At 47.3% G+C, this 19,293-nt stretch overlaps 1 protein-coding gene across 3 annotated transcripts in view; it reads right to left on the reverse strand.

Annotated features, from left to right (window-relative positions):
* The window catches only part of FBLN2 (fibulin 2), a 98,711-nt gene that overhangs the window by 6,776 nt on the left and 72,642 nt on the right, over positions 1-19,293 (reverse strand). For all 3 annotated transcript variants that reach the window (XM_017737345.1, XM_017737346.1, XM_008636020.2), the window contains exons 5-14: positions 17,952-18,138; positions 16,243-16,449; positions 15,306-15,422; positions 14,758-14,859; positions 7,774-7,908; positions 5,550-5,687; positions 5,089-5,232; positions 1,383-1,511; positions 753-878; positions 17-133 (exon numbers count right to left, since the gene is read on the reverse strand). In XM_017737345.1, the coding sequence (XP_017592834.1) occupies positions 17-133; positions 753-878; positions 1,383-1,511; positions 5,089-5,232; positions 5,550-5,687; positions 7,774-7,908; positions 14,758-14,859; positions 15,306-15,422; positions 16,243-16,449; positions 17,952-18,138 (1,402 nt within the window). The remainder of the gene's footprint in view (positions 1-16; positions 134-752; positions 879-1,382; positions 1,512-5,088; positions 5,233-5,549; positions 5,688-7,773; positions 7,909-14,757; positions 14,860-15,305; positions 15,423-16,242; positions 16,450-17,951; positions 18,139-19,293) is intronic.

The raw sequence follows: 19,293 nt of genomic DNA on the forward strand, positions 1-19,293 counted from the left end.
TGGGGCAGCCCCTTACCTTTACAGGAGTGCCCATCTTCTCCCAGCTGGAAGCCTTGCCTGCAGTAACACTGGTAGGAACCATAAACATTGGCACACTCCTGGCTGCAGGGACTGTTGTCACATTCATTCACATCTGCATCCAAAAACAAACCCACAGCTATGGCCACAGTGCTTCAGAACTGTGCTTTCCACCTTTTCCTGCTCCTGGAAACCTTTACCTTCCAGTCAGAGTGACTAAGGAAGGACTAACTTGTCCCTGTTTTTTCTGCTCCCTAGGCAGAATGCCAGCAAGCCTGAGAACGTCTGTTGCACCTGAACTTCATTTATCCATATGCCAATGGAAACACACACACATGCAGACATTCGCTTCAGGCTTTACAGGTTTCAGTTCACTAAAATATGTAATTGTTGCCTTACAAAAATCATGGAGAACTAAAAAATTTTCCATTCGATTCAAAATAATTTTTTATAAGTTTTGTCACTACCAAGTTTCATCTTTATCAAAATTGGAATGAAGGGTTTCCTGTTCTAACTTTGTTCTGTTCTCCTTTTCTGTCATCTGAACAGAAAGTGGAAAGTACGTGGGGATAGGAAGAAGAAACTTGTTGACACTCATCTGACAACTCCAGTGTTTGACTGTCTGCAAATTTGAGCACACAAAGTTTACTGTATTTGTGTTTCACCTCAACTCCTTCTCTAGAGGCCCTTAATTCCCACTGCAATTTCCCCTTCATGGAAAAGCAGCCTGGTACCTTCGCAGTGCTTGCCATCGTAGGAGAGGCGGAAGCCGGCGGAGCAGGTGCAGTGGTAGGAGCCAGGGGTGTTCTCACACGTGTGCTGGCACAGGCGCCCCGGGTAATTCCAGCACTCGTTTATGTCTGCCAGCACAACAAGCAAAGACACAATCAGCTGAGGGACACGAGCAAATGAGGTGCAGGAGGATATTTTTTAAAGTGTCAGAGATTGGTCTGCAGAGAGTGGAATGCTGCAACCTCAGGCTTGATGCGGTCTGACTCTGTGCTCTAATTGGTGCACGGGAGGGACAAAAGACAAAGTGCTGCATCATGGCTCTTGGGGGAAAGTGGTGAAACCTTCAGACACACCAATTCCCACAGCAGCAGAAGCATCACCCAGAGGGAAGTACTTTGCAGATGGCTTTAAGGGATAACCTGCAGTTAAACCAAGCCAAGGGCACCTTGTCCGAAATCCCAGCTGGGAGTGACAGGGCTCTGAATGCGCTGCGCAGCGCCAGCTCTGGAGGTGATGCCATCCTCTTCTGAGGCACTGCACTGCAGAGCTCAGGACTGCAGTGGTGCTGAACGCTGCCTGGGGCCCAAGGCTCAACCAGTGCCAGCTCTCAGCTCCTCCTGTGCCCCACATACCGATGCAGCTGCGGCTGAAGGCGTCGTACTGATAGCCCATCTTGCAGTCACAGCGATAGCCCCCAGGCAGGTTGTGGCACAGCTGCCCCTCTCCACACCGGTGCACCCCCGTCTGACACTCATCCACATCTGTAGGGCCAGACAGGGCAAGCTGATTAACTACAGTTTGCTTAAAACCAATGTTCATAAAGAGAAACAAAAAAGTCCATTGAATAGCAGGATTGGAAACTGGACAGAAGAACTATCACCAGCTTCTCCCACCCTGCTCTTCTCAGAGGCATCTGTCTGGTTCTCTAAGTCAAACTTGGGAAAAGCAGAGCATTACCTTCAAAGGGAAAATGGTAACTGGACCTGCAATGGGCTCTCCCAGTATATTCTGCATTTCAGTGTAAACACACTGATTCTGAACAAACCATGACAGTTAAACCCCCCCTTCTGATGGTTCTGCCATTCCATGAGTCACACCAAGCCATTTAAAGCACAACAAGAACCAGCCAGAACCCTTCAATTAAAGCAACTGCTATTTCCATCTCCACTTGCCCTCTCAGTCTTGCTCCTGCTGTCTACCTTTAGCTCTTTCCCAATGTTGATCTTTTTTCTTTTCTCAATCAGCTCCCATTTTGATATTCCCCATGGCCTCTCAACCAAAATTCAATACCAACAAATTAGTTGCTTCTCCACTCACACACAACTTTTCCAACCTCATTTAAACATCCTCAGAGGAAGATGAGAGTTTTCAATACAGGCTGATTTACAAGACTTGCAACATGACTAAATAGCTCATCAGTATCTAACAAATCCTTCTTACCATCTGTGACAAGAAGCATCAAAAAGTCTGATTAACCCTCACAATTGCGTACTCCTTCAAGTATTCCAAGCTCTGCCACTTCCTAAGCCAACAGATCCTCCTTTTTTCCTATTGGTCACATCTTCAACTACTTTTACAACCCAAATCCCTGTTCATGTAATAATCATTGGGATGGATCTCTAAGGCTGGAAGTTCTCCATGCTGCCCTGTTTGAAATCATAAATTTGAGCACTAAATCATTTCAGAGGGTTGCTGGGCAGTTCTCCATCAAACAGCAGCCCTGGAGAGGCTGCACCTAGACAGACCCTGCTGGCACTGTGGTCAGGGATGGCAGGGAATGCTCCTCAGCACGCAGGGAATTCCTGACAGGAGCTGAGATTTCTGCTGGAACACTGAGTCCTTGTTTTCTTTGAATCAGAGCTAGCACCAAAACAAGGAAGTCGCTAATGCAGGCAACAATTTGTAAAGCAGCAGCTTTATTTGTAATGAATCCATGTGTGCAACCATTTTATTAGTTTGTCCGAAGTTTCATATTCCATTGCACTCAGACTTTAATTAGTTCTAGGGCATTACACCATCAGAAGTGTGCTGTATTTCACACTTACAGCAGTTTTCAGCTAAATATGAGGTATTTTTCAATAACTCATTTGCTAAATCAGAAAATCTGAACATTTTGAAGACAGATGAATCGTCTAAACAGAGGAGATGACCCTACAAGTGTCATTCTGCAGAAGAAACACGTGCAGATGATGTTTTTACTACTGTGAATAAATCTGATTCAGGAATCTAATTAGCCATTGTAATGCCTCAAAGAAACCAGTCTTTATCACAGAGAGAGGAAAGTAGGACCATATGCTTTTCTTCTTTCTTTTCTGTGCTCTCTGCCTGCTTAAAAAAAGCCATTCAAAAAAATACCAAACAATACAGACCAGCAACAGGAACAGAGAGCACACAGCAAAGACAGAGAAATCACCAATTAACATTGATTATGCTTTCCCAAAATCGAGCTAGAGAAGCCTCCTTAAGCCTGCTCCTGAACAGCCTTGTCAGGTGTGTAAAGCAGAGGCAGAGGGCCATCAGGAATCACACTGCATTGTGCTATCTCAGTGTGCTTTAGAGGCAGAGATGCTGGAGGATTAATGGCAATTTCCTCCTCTGCCATGGATTTACACACAGTCACTCCTTTTTAGGAACAACTGCGGGGAAAAACTGGATTCTTTTTGTACCATCAGTTTGAGATTTAGGAATGTAATCTGCCCCAGCCATTACAGAATCACAGGATCATTATGGCTGGAAAAGGCCTCCAAGATCACCCAGTCCAGCTGTTGATCCAGCACCACCACGTTCAGCACTAAGCCATGTCCCCAAGTGCCACTGGTCCAGGGATGGGGACGGCAGCGCTGCCCTGGGCAGCCTGCCCTCGTTAGCAGGGCATGCAGAGCAAAGGCTGCTGGCACTGCAGCCTGGATGTCTGTGCTGCCCAGGGCGGGCTGCTGCCCTGTGGGAAGAATGGCATTCAGGGAGACCTCGGCATGGTGGTCACCCTAAAAACAATCTCGGGGTCACCACAATTCAGGTGGTGCAGCCATACACAGCCCTGTTGACTTGGCTGAGGAAGGACTGATGGAAAGCAGCTGAAGAACTGTGTCTGCACAGCAACTGAGACAGACAGGACTTTTGGAGCTTCCCTTTGTAACAACTGAAATATCTTGGGCTGTAACAGGACAGCAAAGAACACTGCACTGCTATGGCCTGAACTTACAAAACACAGTATTTGGAAGCTTTCTCAATTTCCTCAGTTGCACACATGAACTGTTCCTTCCAAATCTGCTACTTCCAAATCTTCTCCACCTTTCCACTGGCCATGCATGGTCTGGACAGTCCTGGGGGTAAAACCATGAGGGGAGGTGGAGGATAATGAACAGCAAAAGGTGAATGCAGAAATATCTGTGGAAATGGGGTCCAGCTGTACCACTGGGCTGCACTGCAAGTTGCTAACCACGACGAAATTAATGGCTCTCAACATGTTTGGGAGCACCACAAAGCACATTTTGTTCCTCTGTCATCCTTCCTTTATTCCAAGGGAAGGTAAGGGAGAATCACTGGGGTATCACCACTAAGCAAACCACTGCTTTGTCATTTCTTTTCTTTTTTCCCCCGCTGTCATTTTAGGATTTCCTACCTCGTGTAACTCAGAACATGGGGAATTGGAGAACACACAGCCAGCCTTGCCTTGGGCACCAAGGACCAAGCTTCCCAGTCCTCGGTGCCTCGTGTGCTCATTTACAAACAAATGCTAACAAGCACTGAAATCTGCTATTCTGAGTCAGTAAGTCCCTAAATACGCTGGAACAAATACAAATCAGGATCAAGCTTCGTGCCAGCCTATATGAATATTTCATATACTCATTCTCCTCAGAATTCTTTTCACAAAGTGTGAATTTATCCTAAACACCCTCACAAGTGGATGTAATGGGGAACACCATGTACAGAACATCCCTACAAAGAACATCCTCTTGGTGCTACTCCTGTGAGCCCACAAAGCCAGCATTCCTCGTTTGCTGCAGGTCACTTCACTTCCAGGGAGGTGCTACAAAAACCACCAAGGGATCGTGGTCTTGACTGACAGCATGAGTTTAAAAGGAAACTAAAACACATTCTCTCCAGAGTGGAAGCCAGTGAATCCCATGTGCTGAGCGTACCAAGAGGAACTCCATGGAGTGATCGGGCATCAGTGCAGGATCCTGCAGCACAAACAAATCCCAGAGCTGCAGGGACAGCAAATTCCTGTTCCTCAAACACATTTGGCAATCTGGAGATAACTCCAAACATCTCTTTAGAAGTGAAACACACTTTTTCCCTGAGAGACCCCCTGCCCAGCCCCGAGCCTGCCCTCACCGACGCAGCGCGTGCCCTCCTCGTTGGAGTGGTACCCTCTGCTGCAGCTCAGCATGTTCCTCTGGCACGTGTAGGACCCCACGGTGTTGATGCAGTTGAATCCTGGCTTACAGGGCTCAGGGAGAGATGTGCATTCATTGATATCTGGTGGTGAAAATGAATAGAGCAGTGAGAGATGCTGTTTAACCCTTCTGGTCTGTTTTCTTCCAACTGTCACTTCTTGTTCTTCATTTCAGTTTCTTGTGCGACCAAGAGAAGGCTGGTGAAGGTCTGCTGTGGGAATACCTTGAAATTCAACATGCAAGTATTCACCCCTTTAAATGGGGAGCAGTGCTGACATTAAATTCACAGCAGGGTTTGAGGAACACTCCACATCCAAGGGGTCAATCCACAGCTCCTGAAGGGCCCAGGAGCTGGCAGTGCTGCAGCACAGGGCACAGACACGTGCTGCCCACACTTACCAACGCAGTTTCCCTCAGGGTCTTGCAGGAACCCATCCATGCAGCGCTGCTTTGACTCGCAGTAGAAGGACCCCTCTGTGTTCTGACACACAAAGTTCACTTTGCAGCTGTGAGTTCCTCTCTCGCATTCGTCGATATCTGTGAATCACATCAAAACACCAAACTGGCATGAGCTCAGCTCTAACTTCCAGCAGCCCTCATGGCCAGCTAACTTCCAGGAAGGAAATTAGGTGGCATTATTTAAACAGACACACGTTACCAGTGGGAAATCTGAGGGTTAAGTGTGTTTGCTCTTGGAAATTCACTTCAGGACTTGTCAGGTCCTGTGGCAAATTTGATTCAGGTCCCTGCTGCCTTGTTCACAGCATCTCTTGCAACCCACAAATATCAAAATATCTGCAATTTTAAAATCCTGAAGATCCACATTACAACTAGGAATAAGATGCTCATAATAAAATATGTACCACAGACTTTCATAAGCAAGATAGTCTCTTATTCCTCATATACCTCAGGAATTCAGGTCTGTAAAAACCTCCCTCCTCTGAACTTGATACTGATAGGGCACCTCACTTGAACAGGGCTGGGATTTCACTGTGTGCACACAGACATGCAGGCCTGTGTGTGTGTATATATATATATATAAATACATATTTACACTTATGTACACACAAAACCCACTTACACAACTCTGAAAACTATGCTGAGAAATTCTGAATGAGGCAATAATATTAGTAACAATTCTTGCTTTTTATTTCTTACTCTGCAGCCAGAGCCCAACACAGCCTTCTGATTTTTTACTGCATACATGAAATTATTTCTCAAACTCTGCTCACCAACTCAGTGCTTGCTTTCTAGAGACATTAAAAACACTTCCTGCAAGTTTCAAACTTACAAACTTCCAGCCAACTGCTCTGTAGTAACTGTGGTGTAATGGCATTGCTGCTGTTTTCCAGCTGAAGTAACCCCACCTTGGAGCAGTCTCATCTATAAATGCACTTGAAATTCAGATCATGGGAATATTTTCAAATGCTGCTTTAACATGTGCTGGTTCCCCAGAAATATCTTTAGTAGAAGATAAAGACAGACAGAGGGAAGTCCAGGACGGAGGAGTCTCCAAGCAGCCAAGGGAGGAACTGCTGGATTTCTCTTCCTACTCCAACCCCTTAAATGTTCAGGTCACGAGGGAACATTACCAGTCTCCCACAAGCTACTCTATTAATAAGTCTGCCTACCATAGTTAGAGACTGAGGCAAATAAAAACGTGGGATCGAGTATTTCATAAACCTCTGCAAATTCAGTAGCTATCTGCAGGCAATTTTACATAGAGCAGCTCTGAAATTTCTTATAGGTCACTCACTTACAGGCTACTTTAAAACGATCTGTAAATTTTATAATCCTCTATAATCTAACTTTAGGGCTATAAAGTAAATTAGATTAGTAATAAATGTTAGAAATGCTCTAGAATCAGACAGCAGAACAAGACATTCACAAAACAGCCTCTTCAAGTAAACCAAGCTTTACTTATGACAGCTGTTTATAAAGGGAGATTTCTGATAATTTCTGTTTTATAACGTTATGTTCTATGCCAAAAGCTAAGCTCTTTCCTTAAGCATCTCTTACTCCAGCTGTCAGGAAACTGTAAAAAGTGCAGGTGCAAGTAACAGTGAGTTTTGCCCTGAAGGCAGGACACGTGTGTCCCTTGCACACTGCCGTGCTGATGTTCCCTTCTCTGTCTAACACCCACAGAGACCAGGAGGGGGGCATGAAGAATACCTTCTTAACCCCATGACCATTCCAAATGGTTAAATGTAAATGTAAAATGTAAATAAATGCAGACAGAGATCCTGAATACAGGAAGGATGACACTGGCAGCCCTGTGATCCATTCAGGCTGGGAATCTTTGCTGGAATCAACAGCAACAGCATCAGCTGAGCCAGGCAGGGGAGCTAAGGGGGATTCCTCCATCAGGGGGATCTCTCTCTAATGCCTTAAAAACAGGGCAAATCCTAATTCAGAAGGTTTCATCCATTTTCTAGTAATTCACAGTTATCACTGGAAACCACTTCAAATAAGTGAACGTGCAGAAGGAGCCTGCAAAGCCAAACACTTCCATGATGAGCAGCCTATTTTAGCTACAGCGCTGATAGCACAGAGCAGCAGCACCAAAATGCTCTGCAATCCCTTCCCTTCCCTTTGTGTCAGAGCTGAGGGACACAGTTCTTACCCACACACTCGCCATCCTTCAGCTCGTGGCCAGGCTGGCAGCTCAGCTCCTGCACGCAGCGGAACGACCCCATGGTGTTGACACAGTGCTCTCTCCTCTGGCAGGTGTGCCTCTCTGTCACACACTCGTTGATGTCTGTGAGAGAGAGGGAACAAATCAGTGCCAAGGCATCTCCCTCTTCCTGCCCTTTTGGAAGGAGTAGAAAGCTCAAATGAAAGGCTTTGTTACAGTGCTCTGATGGAAGATGGTTTTATCCCAGGGTCTTTAGTTAGCACACAGTGACTGAAGAGACACAAACCACTGGGAGATTTCCTTCTTCTCCCCTCTTGCCAAACCATGGGGATGGTGCAGGCACTGGGCACAGGGATGGACAGAACTGAGTACAGGCAGGGTGGGCAGAGGATTGATGACCAGCTGAGGGGAAGGGATGGGAACTCCTGGACAAGTGAATGAGAAAGTGAGGAATGCTCATGGCTCCTCCCCAGATTTCCACAGCCCAGGCCACTGACCAGTCCTGCTGCCTCAGGCCAGGCAGACAGGGGCTGCTGGGGTGGCCCTGCTCCAGGGATGGGAGCTGAGGCTGCCCCGCTGGGCTGGAGCATGCTCGTGCTGATTCCCTAAGGAATGCATCGCTGGGACCGGATATGCAGGAGCTCGTGGAGAGAGGAACCCTGATGGCTCAATCAAGTTTGTAAGTTTGTATTTAGAGCTTTAAAGAGATTTGATTTCAGCAGGTAGAGTAGTGGAAAAGTTTTTTTAAAAAAAACACTTGAACACAAGATTGCAGAGTGTGGGACAATTAGGGAAGGAATATGAAACACCTTTAAAATGATACGTTTTGATAGGATTGGATGAAATCATCTCAAATGCAGGTTTTGCTTACGTTATTAATGAAAGCTAGAACAGCATGATGAACAAATACTTAAAAGCAACAAAAAGGGGCAGATAAACTTTCTTGCCAATCTCCACAAAGCCTCACACATTCACGGTTCTATATAAAGCTAAGAATTGCTAGAGCTAACAAAAGCCAAATGTGACCAGAACCATTACCAGTCCTCTGGCTGCTCTGTGCATGAAGCTGTTTCCATACTGCACAATAAAGCAAGCATTGTTTAAATCACATTTTCATTTTGGCTGTAGAACCTCATTCTCAGATAAGTACATCAGATATATGACTTCCCCTGTGGAGCACGAAAACAGGAAAAGCCATTTGAAAAGATTTTTTTCTTAAAAAATGTGTCAGCTTGTTTTCTAGCAAAGAAAGTGAAAAGGAGCACCAAAAAACTTCAGTTCCTGGTGGGCTCAGATAACTGGTGATGTGCATTGAGTTTTGCAAGATCTGTATGAGCTTCATTCCATTTCACTTCTCAGTTATTTTATAATATTGTATTATATTATTCCTTTTGTTTTCCTTCTGTTTGCCATTGCTACTCCTCACATGCTGTGGCCTTGCTTTCCAAAGCAGCTGGTTAACCCACAGCAAGGTCCTGGCCATCACCTCAATCTCTTTCTACCAGTCCCACACGAAGTTTGAGCTCCTCCTCTGAGGGGCAGGCCCTTGCCTGCCCCAAAGTTCCTACAGGGTTATGTCCCCTAATGCTGGTGCAGTTTCCCAGTTTCTGTTCATTACAATGAGGAGTATTTTCACAAGTGGTCCTGTGGGGGTGGCAAAACCCCCTCACGTGCTGAGAGATGAATACAAGGTGCTGTGGTAGATCCCTCTCACCTACTTTGAGACTTTGTTCTTTAAGAATTCTGGGGTTTTTAAATTCTATTTTAGAGAAAACCAGCTACGGATGGCCACTTAACAGCGCCAAACCAGGGCAAGACTTTCTGCTGGCTGTACCACGGATCTGAGATTATCTGTTCTTGCAAACCACGAAAAGGCCTCCCATATAAACAAACTGCATCACACTGCAGCTCATGAGCTTGAGTCAGCCCAGCACCACGTCCAAAGAGAAAGTGTTTGTCTGAAATACGAACTGAAGAGGGTAGGAGGCATTCCACATGATTAGAAGGTGGAATATTAAGTAACAGGCAAAAAAAAGGTTGTGATTTCATGGAGAAAAAAAAATCTAATATAATTTCATGTTTTGTCTATATTTTTGATTCAATTTTCAAAACTCTGAGTACTTGAAAAAATATGCAGAACTGGCTGGAACACATTTGAGGCAATTAAAATGATGGAAACTGGCAAATTACAATGCAGAATTCTTGCTTTTCTATGGAAGTTTTGTGCACGTGGCACGTGAGACACTGACAAGCTCTAAAGCCTGACTGTGAGCTGGGCTGAGCTGCAGGGCTGGAACCCTGAGCCATGGCCATGCAAAGCCCTGCTCTGCCTGTCCAGTGTCAGGGCATGAGCCTCTGTCTGTGCCATTAGGCCAGCTGCCAGCCCAGCAGAGTCCCCTGTTCAGTTCATGATGCAAACATGCCCTTTTCTGTTCACTTTTCTAAACTAACTCCTAAATGCACTGTAAAATCCAGAGTGCCCATGACCTGTCTCCCTTCAGTCCTGGGAGCCAACTGTACAAGGCAGGAAGATGCCTGGCAGAGCACTAGGAGTAACAGGAGTTATGCTTTCAGTCTGAAACACAGGCCATCCCAACACTGGACCAGCTGTAGCATTCATCCAACCCAATTACGACTGTGAGGTAGGGTTAGATGGTATTTACTTTAAACAACAGGAAAAAGAGGAAAAATAATTCGGTCCTACACTGCAAACAAGTCACACAGTTAATTTCTGAGGAATCTGCTCAGTCTATGTGTGTGGCAGCAACATTCCTCACTCAATGTCAGCAAAGCCCACAATGAAATGTAATCACTTAACAGCTCTTTTTCTCCCCAGAACCATTGCTGCAAACAGCAACACACACACAATCCTGAGCACACCTGCTGCGTCCAAGAGCTGGCATTTTTGCAGAGGAATATCAGCATTTACCTAGTGCTATTTATTTCAATATGCACTTTGACATCAAAAACTAATTTTGATGCACCTTCTACAAAAAAAGTCAAATGTAGACTTTTCTTGTCCTGCCTTTGCAGTTTCTCATTATTTTTTTCTCTTCAAATCGCCTCAGCTCTGTTTGTTTTATGGGACACATCTGTGCAGAGGAGGCACTCTGTTAGTTTGGAACCACCCACCCTGCGCTCACGCCCAGGTTCAGGAATAAAGTGACCACCTACTGCTCCCTGTCAGGAGGGAAACTGAGGTGGGAGTAGCAAAGACAGGAGCAGAGCAGTCAGTGACACGTGGCTGGTGGGAATGACTTTGCCTGAAAGTCAAGGGAAAAGCAAACCCCATTAACAACACCCGGCCTGGCTCTTATCTCGGGAGAACACGGAGCTTTCAGGCCAAAACCATTTCGGTATTTGCTCAAAGTGACACAGGGGGGCTGTGGGAGAGCTGTTTGAACAGCTGCTGACTCCTCTCTCTGCATGGCTGGCTTTTGGGAATGCTGGGCATCTGCTCCTGAATGCACCTGGAATTATGATCCTCCACGTTTGACTGAAGGAAATCCTGCAGATCAAAGATTATCAGCTGCTTTGCTGCTGTGCAAAGATTGTTCCTCCCGTCCCTAAAATACGCAAAGAGTAACATCATCGAACCCACAAGAATTCGCAAACAAATTACCAAAGGTTTTCTTCTGGTGTTCGAGACAGCTCAAGGTGGAGCACAAAAGCAGTCAGGCTGCAAAAGGATACCTCAGGAGAAGGAGGCAGTGAGCAAAACACAAACCACAGTATGCCTGTGGCTTTCCCCTTGGACTACAAAAGTAGGAAAAAATGTTAAACACGGCAAATGTTCTCCTGGCACCACACACGGAGCAGAGCTGGATGGGAGGAGGGAGCACACAAAAAAAAAAGGAAGAGAATTTTCAAAGTTTCTCAGATTATTTAAAAGGGTTCCTGTAAAAACTGCCCTGCACTGGAGGAACACAGAGGTTTGGTATTTAGTGAGGGAGAAGGGTCTTCCCCAATGAGAGTTGTGTCTTTGCCTTCATGAGCTGTGCCTGAGGTTTTTCTTGTATCAGTCATAATAAAGCTGTTCTAATGTCATGGGGCAGAGGCAGAACGTGAATCAAAGGAAGCTCCTGGCACCTGCCACAGCAGCTCCTGCCAAAGCTGCAGGCATTGGCTCAGTTTCACAGCACTCCTGGGAGAGGTGAAAGAGGACAGCTCCATCCTTCCTGCACAGTCCAGGGGAAACATCAGAGGACTCAGAGGTGAGACCCTGGAGCACAGCTCGAGGAGGGGCAGTTCCTGGAGCTGCCAGGCTCCCATGCAGGAGTGTGGTGCCTGCAGCAGGCTCTGGGCACACCCTGGGCAGCCCCCGGGCAGCTCCAGCACCAGCCTCAGCTCAGGCTGAATCGCCTCATAAAGGCCTCCTTCCTTCTAGTACTGTTCTCTCAGCCATTTCATTTAAACCAAATCATTTCATTAGTTTTCCATTCTTACCAGTACCTCTGATTTCAAAATAAATATTAATAATAATAATTTAAAAAATCAAAATCCAATGTTGACAATTTAAGGAATGCCCAAAAGATGGCAAATCAGTTCTTCTCAGGATTCTGACACTGCAGAAGTTTTCCTGCTCAGGCCCAAATGCCACGTGGTGCTCATTAATCAGATGAGATCACAGAGCTTTAAAGACAGGGACAAAACCTAAGCTGTGGTGGTCACAAAAACAGTGTTATAAATGTAGGGAGGGGGACAGGGGTGGAGAAGGCACTGCATTCACACAGGACATTACAGCCACAGGCACTGATGCTTCCATGGATGACTGGAGGTCTCCAGGTGCTCTGTTTTTCCAGGCAACACTGCTGCTGCCTCCTAACCCAGCCTCCAGAAAAGTCCCCAAAAAAGGAAACTGTTCCATAAGCTGAGACCCTGGCTGCTGGAAGCAAATTAAATCCTCATAAATACACTTGTAAAAATTGATCGGTTTCTTACATGAACTCAAGCAGCAGGGATGATCCAGCAGAATTATGATGCATCCTTGACTTTTACACAAAGAAATTTGTGCCAGAATCAACAAAGGACTCATGTGAATTTTAAAATGCCCTCCCTTTGGATTGGATCTTTTCCAGAGCCCGGACTCAAGAGGATTCTTGAGCTGTATTTCTGAAGTTTTGTTGTTTGGTGGTGTCTGGAACTCGGCAGTACTGAACTGTCCAGAGAGATGAGCTGCTCTGTTCCCTGCGCTCAGTCTGCAGCCACCACTGCTGCTGTGGTGATCACACCTACGGGCTCGGGGCCTTTGCACAAAGTGATTTGCATCCTGACAATGCATTGCTGGGGAAAAAGCCAAACAGCACACAACTCATGAGGTGAAGGGGCTGAGCAAATGGTGCACATGTGTTTGTACTGCCTGGCTCTGAAATGTCGTATGCAGAGATGGCCAGAGAGCCTGGAGCACAAATGGTGTGGGGGCGTTGCAGAGCATGGAGGGTTATGATGCTGTGGTGAACGGCGTGTGCCTCTCGTCTTACCAACACATTTCCTATGCCTGTTGAGAATAAAGCCCTCTGCACACATCCCACTGTGGCTGACACAGGAGAATGATCCCAGAGTGTTCACACATAATTGTCCGCTGGAACAAGCCTGAGCACCTGCGAGGCACTCATCCAAATCTACAGCAGCACGTGGCAGCCAAAAGGGAAAAACAGAACTCCATTAGAACAGTTCCTGAAATGAAACAACATTTCTTTCACGCCGGAGATGCTGAGATGAAGTGTGCTGGAGCTTCCACATCAGCAGCAGGCTGTAATACATGCAGTGTTACACTGAAAATAGGGCTGGAATAAACCCTCGGAGATCAGCTAGTCCTTGCTCACGCTCCTGTGCTTTTACCATTCCAGAAAGAAATATCCTTAAGAACAGGCAGGCAGGCACACAGAGACAGTGCACATTCCTTGACTTGAAGAAAACCTGTTCCAGTGCACCACCACCCTCACCATCAGATCCTGACTTCAACAGAGATTATAAATGTCCCTTGCTAATGTTTAAACTCACTGCTTCCATTGACAAATACAAATTTTTTCATTTCCTGAAGGAAAACGATTGCCTTGAAATGTCCCTTTTGATTCTGACATTAATTAATCAAATTAGCTTCCACCACACTTGAGTAAGCAGTGCACTGTGAATATTTCATTTGGTAATATTAAAATCCCATTTTCTTCACAGACGGTCTGGAATTTCATGAAAATGATTTGTTATTCAATAAGATCTAAGATTAAGAGCGATGTGGATCATTTGTGAGCAATTCTGAGCATTGGGAGCTCCTGCTTGCATTTCACTGTCACTGCTCCCATACTTAGAGATTTATAATCAAGGTATGTCACAGGGCATTGCTTCTGACCCCCAAAGCCTCCCTGGGCAAACATATCCTTTGTCACTACCCAAGAATGTCCATTTAAAATTTACATCATGTGAATGGTCATGGTGCAGCTTTGGAATTCACTGCTCATCACTGCAGGCCAGAGCTCCAGCAGCACGTGGAACACCTGGAGCTGGCCCAGCTCCCATGGCACATCCTTCCTCAGCTGTGAAGCTTCCCTGAGTTCAGGTTGCCAAGGCAAGAGGAACTAAAATCAAACAGAGCAGATGCCAGAGCAGAGCTGTGCTCTGAGGGTGCCCCAGGACAGCAAAGGTGCCCAAGTCCTGCTCGCTGATGCTGTTCCCAGCAAGAATGCTGCATGTCCAGAGCTGTGCACCCTGGGAGGAACCTGAGTGGGAACCAGAAGGGCTGAAAAAAAGCCTGTAATGTCAGAGGAAAAGAGCACCAGTCCAGACTTGCCTCCACCTGGCCAGGTAACAGCCATGCTGTGCTTCAGGAGGCATCTGCGAGGCAGAACTGGGACTCCTTCTGCCAAACGGTCTCTGCTGACCCTGCAATCCACAGTTCTGCAGATGAGGAACACCCAGGGGTGTGAGGTACACGAACACTTACCCACGTCCCTGTGGGGAGCCCAAAGCACTCACCTTCACAGGAAACCCCATCAGCCATGAGCGTGTACCCGGCCATGCAGGAGCACACAGCATCTCCTGCCACGATGTTGCAGAGGTGCTTGCAGGGGCCGTTATCTGCACAACACAAAATTGCAGAATGCATCAGGACCCCAGCACAGATCAGCCACAGTCAGACACTGCCAGGTCAGCTGGGCACGATGCCAGCTCAGGCAATGGGGAGTAACCAATCAGTCTGTAACCACGCTGTCCAGGCAGCCCTCAGCACTGCTTCCAGCCCTCCTGCTGCACACAGACACACCTGGCTGCTCCTACCTGCGCTGCTCACATCACCCTGCACTGCCCACCCCACACGGAGGAGCAGGGAGGGAATGACCCTGAAAGCAGAGAGCAGCCTCAAGTTTCTCCCTCGGGTTTCCCCTGACAATTGCTCAGCCTTGTGCCAGCGGTCACAAATTAAAGCTGTGCACTGAGATCAGACTGGTGAAGGGATGAGTGGAGTTTTGTTCTGTCACTGAACATTCCTCACCCACCTGCCTCTGCAGCTGACACCCCCAACCTACCTTTGCACTTGTCCTGCTCCTCCTGCAAGGACACCACGAGGATGGGCTGGGAGGGAGAAGCTACTGGAGGGATGGTGGCTTCGGCTTCCAGCCTGGTCACCTGTCCTCTGTCAGGATCTGTAAGGTGAGGCAGGCAGGGAGGATCAAGGACAGCACCACCCTGCCAGACACCCCACAGCAAGGGGAGACCCCATTCATCCCACTCCATCACGGTTTGGAGGAGGAAACAAACATCATGGATACAGATCAGAGAGCCTGGCTGACAGTAACTTCTGTAAAGTATGGCAATATTTGAATAAACCAGAAATTGCTAATTTTATTTTTAAAACATTTGTTGTATTTTAAATACAGCGGCTGTCTTTCATTTGGTATTTGATAGAAAAAAAATCCCAAACCCAAACCAAGCCTTTGACCTTATTCTGTCCATCCTATTTCAACACAGACGAACAACAGACACCCACCTTTACAAGCACAGGATACTTTGGAATGACTTTTGTACAGCCAAGTGGAAAACATGACAGCTGCTGTCTGCCACTAATATTTTCAACAGACAGTAGTGTTGAAGGTATCAGAAAAAAAGAGCTCTGTAACATGAAGAAGAGTAACCCAGTTTATCAGCATCATCAAAACAGAAGCCTGAATCCATATGGCTAAATTCTCCCTTAAGAGGGATGTGTCCTGTTCCCACTGAGTCCGAGGGTCACCTGGAACAAAGTGTGAGCCCCCAAGCAGTGACAACCCTGAGTGACTCGGGGTGACTGCAGTGCAGGTTCGGGGTGTGGGAAGAGTGATTTCCTTAAACAGGTGAAGTCAGCACAGACACACAACGGGCTGTGGCACAGAGACAAACAAGAAAACCTCAGAGAAACTGCAGAGAAACTAAAGGAAAGCTGGGTAGATGAGTGGAGGAGTCACAAAGATATTGCCCTTTTCTCACCTGGAGAGCAGCTGGTGCCATCATCCTGCAGAGTGAACTCTGGGAAACACGAGCACTTGTAGGAGCCCACGGTGTTGATGCACAAGTGCTGGCAGAGCTCCCCCCCGTAGAGCAGACACTCATCCAGGTCATCTCCAGGCAGGTTATTCGACAGCTCAGCCTCATTGCTGATGGACAAGGCTTCGTGGTGATCCTCCCTCTCTGAAACTACAACAGAACATCTCTGACAGCTGTTTTGGCACTGGGACTGGACAGAACTGGGTGTGTGATCACACAAATGCCGAGGAAAGTCACATCTGCCCAAAACAGTGACTGCAAGGGTAAGAACAAAGGAACCCAGCCTGGAGATAACACCACTGTGCTGGAGGTCCACCTCCTCCTTCCCTAAGGCTGGAGGGACAGATATTGTACAGAGCCACTGAGAAACAGTCACAGGGGAGGTCACAAGCTCACCTGTCACAAGACTGCCCACCCCATTCCTACTGACATTTGAACCAAGGTGCTGTGCTGAAGCCCCATCTGAAATTTCCCCCACACTGAATTTCAAATTTCAGGGGAAAAAGTTATCCAGCTGGTTTGGAAACTCTTTCCAGCACCACAGTTTGTTGGCTCCTATACTGCATTACCAGCAGCCTGGCAGCCACTGAGCAGTGGCATGGCTGTCCTTCCTACTGCTCTCCAACACCAGCCAAAGCACCACCTGCTTCCCTTCCTGACCAAGGCTGACAAGACTTCCTGTGACATTACAATTAATTCTTAAGTGAACCAGTTTCTCAGTCAGCTTCTCTTGAATACACGCAGGCAAAGTTCCTTGCTCAGGGAGGTCTCAGCTGGATAGAAATAAACCCTTTCACTTGTTGGTGAAATGAGAAAAGAATGGACCACAACTGCAGCCCAGCATATACAGGAGGTTACCACGGAACTCAGGGGTGACAGAGGGGCACAGAGTGATGCTGAAGGGAATAGGATCTAAGGCTGAGGGAGGAACATGGCTGTCCAAGCTCCAGATTTGCCACATTCCCTTTGTCAGGCCTCTTTGGCTGCAGGATTTGGTTTAGCTCTTCAGCATCACTAAGTTCATCCCTTTAAAGAGTGAAAACAAACTTGCAGAGCTCTGGGGCTTCTCCAGAGTGTGCTGTGAGAAAGCTGCCATGGTGTTCAGCAGCACAGCATGAAATCTATTCCCAGGACGTTTTGCTGATACCATAATCCATGGGATTAGTTTGACTGAACAAAACTTATCCTTTGCTTTATGCAGAATCTTTCAGGATCGCTCCTGCCCAAAGGCAGCTTCAATTTGCTTCTTACCAAGGGCCCTGGGCTGTGTGACTCGGGAGGGAAAGCAAACAAGAAACCAAACTGCTAAAGAAGGCGTGTCTAAGGATCAGAAACATCCACACATTCTTTGCGTTTTCCAAACTGGAAACAAGGAAACAAGGAAATCTCTACTTGGTCTGAGAGGAAAGCAGCTGTGCTCCTGCTGCACTGCTCCTTCCAGCACCTCCCTGAATGCCCATGTGACACAGAGCCCTTGTCTGCAGTGTCCCCCAGGTACAGACGGACACTGACCCTGCAGTGTCCCCCAGGTACAGACGGACACTGACCCTGCAGTGTCCCCCAGGTGCAGACGGACACTGACCCTGCAGTGTCCCCCAGGTGCAGATGGACACTGACCCTGCAGTGTCCCCCAGGTACAGATGGACACTCACCCTTCTCGGGGGTCACTGTTGGCAGAGGCTCAGGATGCCGCTTTATCTCTGGATGGATGAAGTGATCCCCCCCTTCACAGCAGGACAGCATCACGTGGCTGCAGGGGTAGCCCAGGTTGATGTTGGCCTCGCAGGTTTTCCCCTCACTCCTCAGCCGCAGGCCCAGGCTGCAGCAGTCACAGCATTGCTGCAAAACAAGGGGACTGTCAGCAACGAGCATCTGGAAGCACTGAACAAACTGCCAGGGCAGTGGTGGAGTGCCCATCCCTGGAAGTGTTCAAAAAATGTGTGGATGTGCCACTTGAGGAAATGGTTTAGGGGTGAACAGGGTGGTGGTGCTGGGTTTGCAGTCGCACTTGATGATCTCAGGGGTCTTTTCCCACCTTAACAGTTCTGCTCTGTGACTTAACACAGCTTCAGGGATGAGCCCACACACACCTGGAACTAATCTGCACTTCCCTAAGCAGTGGAGCATCTGTAAAAACATCTGGAGTTCAGACAGTTGCAAATATCAAAGCTTTACTTGTGCTTGTTTTTGCCATTCTGCACCAACGGCTCAACTGCAGCCACAACAAACACAGAGTCTGGCTGTGCCAGTGATTTCAGCAACTCCACACGTCAGGAAGGAGGGGTGCTGCACATCAGCTCCTCCCAGCTCTTGCACACAGGCCTTGTTCGTGTGTAGTACAAACAAAAATTATAAACAAAATAACACAGATCTGTACCTCTGTATTAGAGCTCAAAACATGGTCAGTTTGAAGCAGTGTGACAGGAATTGGAAATATCTTGCACAGACATGAGGGTCAGCAGCATCTGAGCCCTGTCAGGCATCAGTAAAGACTCTCCTCTCTGCACTGCTGCCCTGCAAACCTGCTCTGACCTTCCATTACCTGGCTGTGCCGGACAGCATCCTGCTGAGACAGTGGCTGGAGGGAGGCCAGGGTGCAGTTAGGAGTTATTTGCCTCCCTCTTCCCTCCCGAGAGCATCCGAACAGCAGCTCCGCTGACACGCTGATCTCCCACCTCTTGCAGTCTGCTCTGCTGCAGGTGGCAGACAAAAGCTGTGTGGTGCTTTACTTAGTCACAGACAAATCTGCTGCACAATTAGGACACAAAAGTGCATCAGAGAAATGACAGCAACTTCAGGAAGTCTCCACTGTGGATGCCTCACCAAGCAGGGAGGCTGAGGAGCTGTGAGTCTCTGCCGCAGAGACAACAGGGGTCACACCTGAGCTGGAGATGCCTTTGTGGATTTGAATTTAAGTGTCCTCTCACCCCTAATTTACTTATTGATTTGTTTATGTCTTTTAGCTATAAATAATGTCTGTTTTACAGACAGAAA

This window comes from Corvus brachyrhynchos, unplaced genomic scaffold (genome assembly GCF_000691975.1).
Source record: "Corvus brachyrhynchos isolate BGI_N302 unplaced genomic scaffold, ASM69197v1 scaffold266, whole genome shotgun sequence".
NCBI classification, from domain to species: Eukaryota; Metazoa; Chordata; class Aves; order Passeriformes; family Corvidae; genus Corvus; species Corvus brachyrhynchos.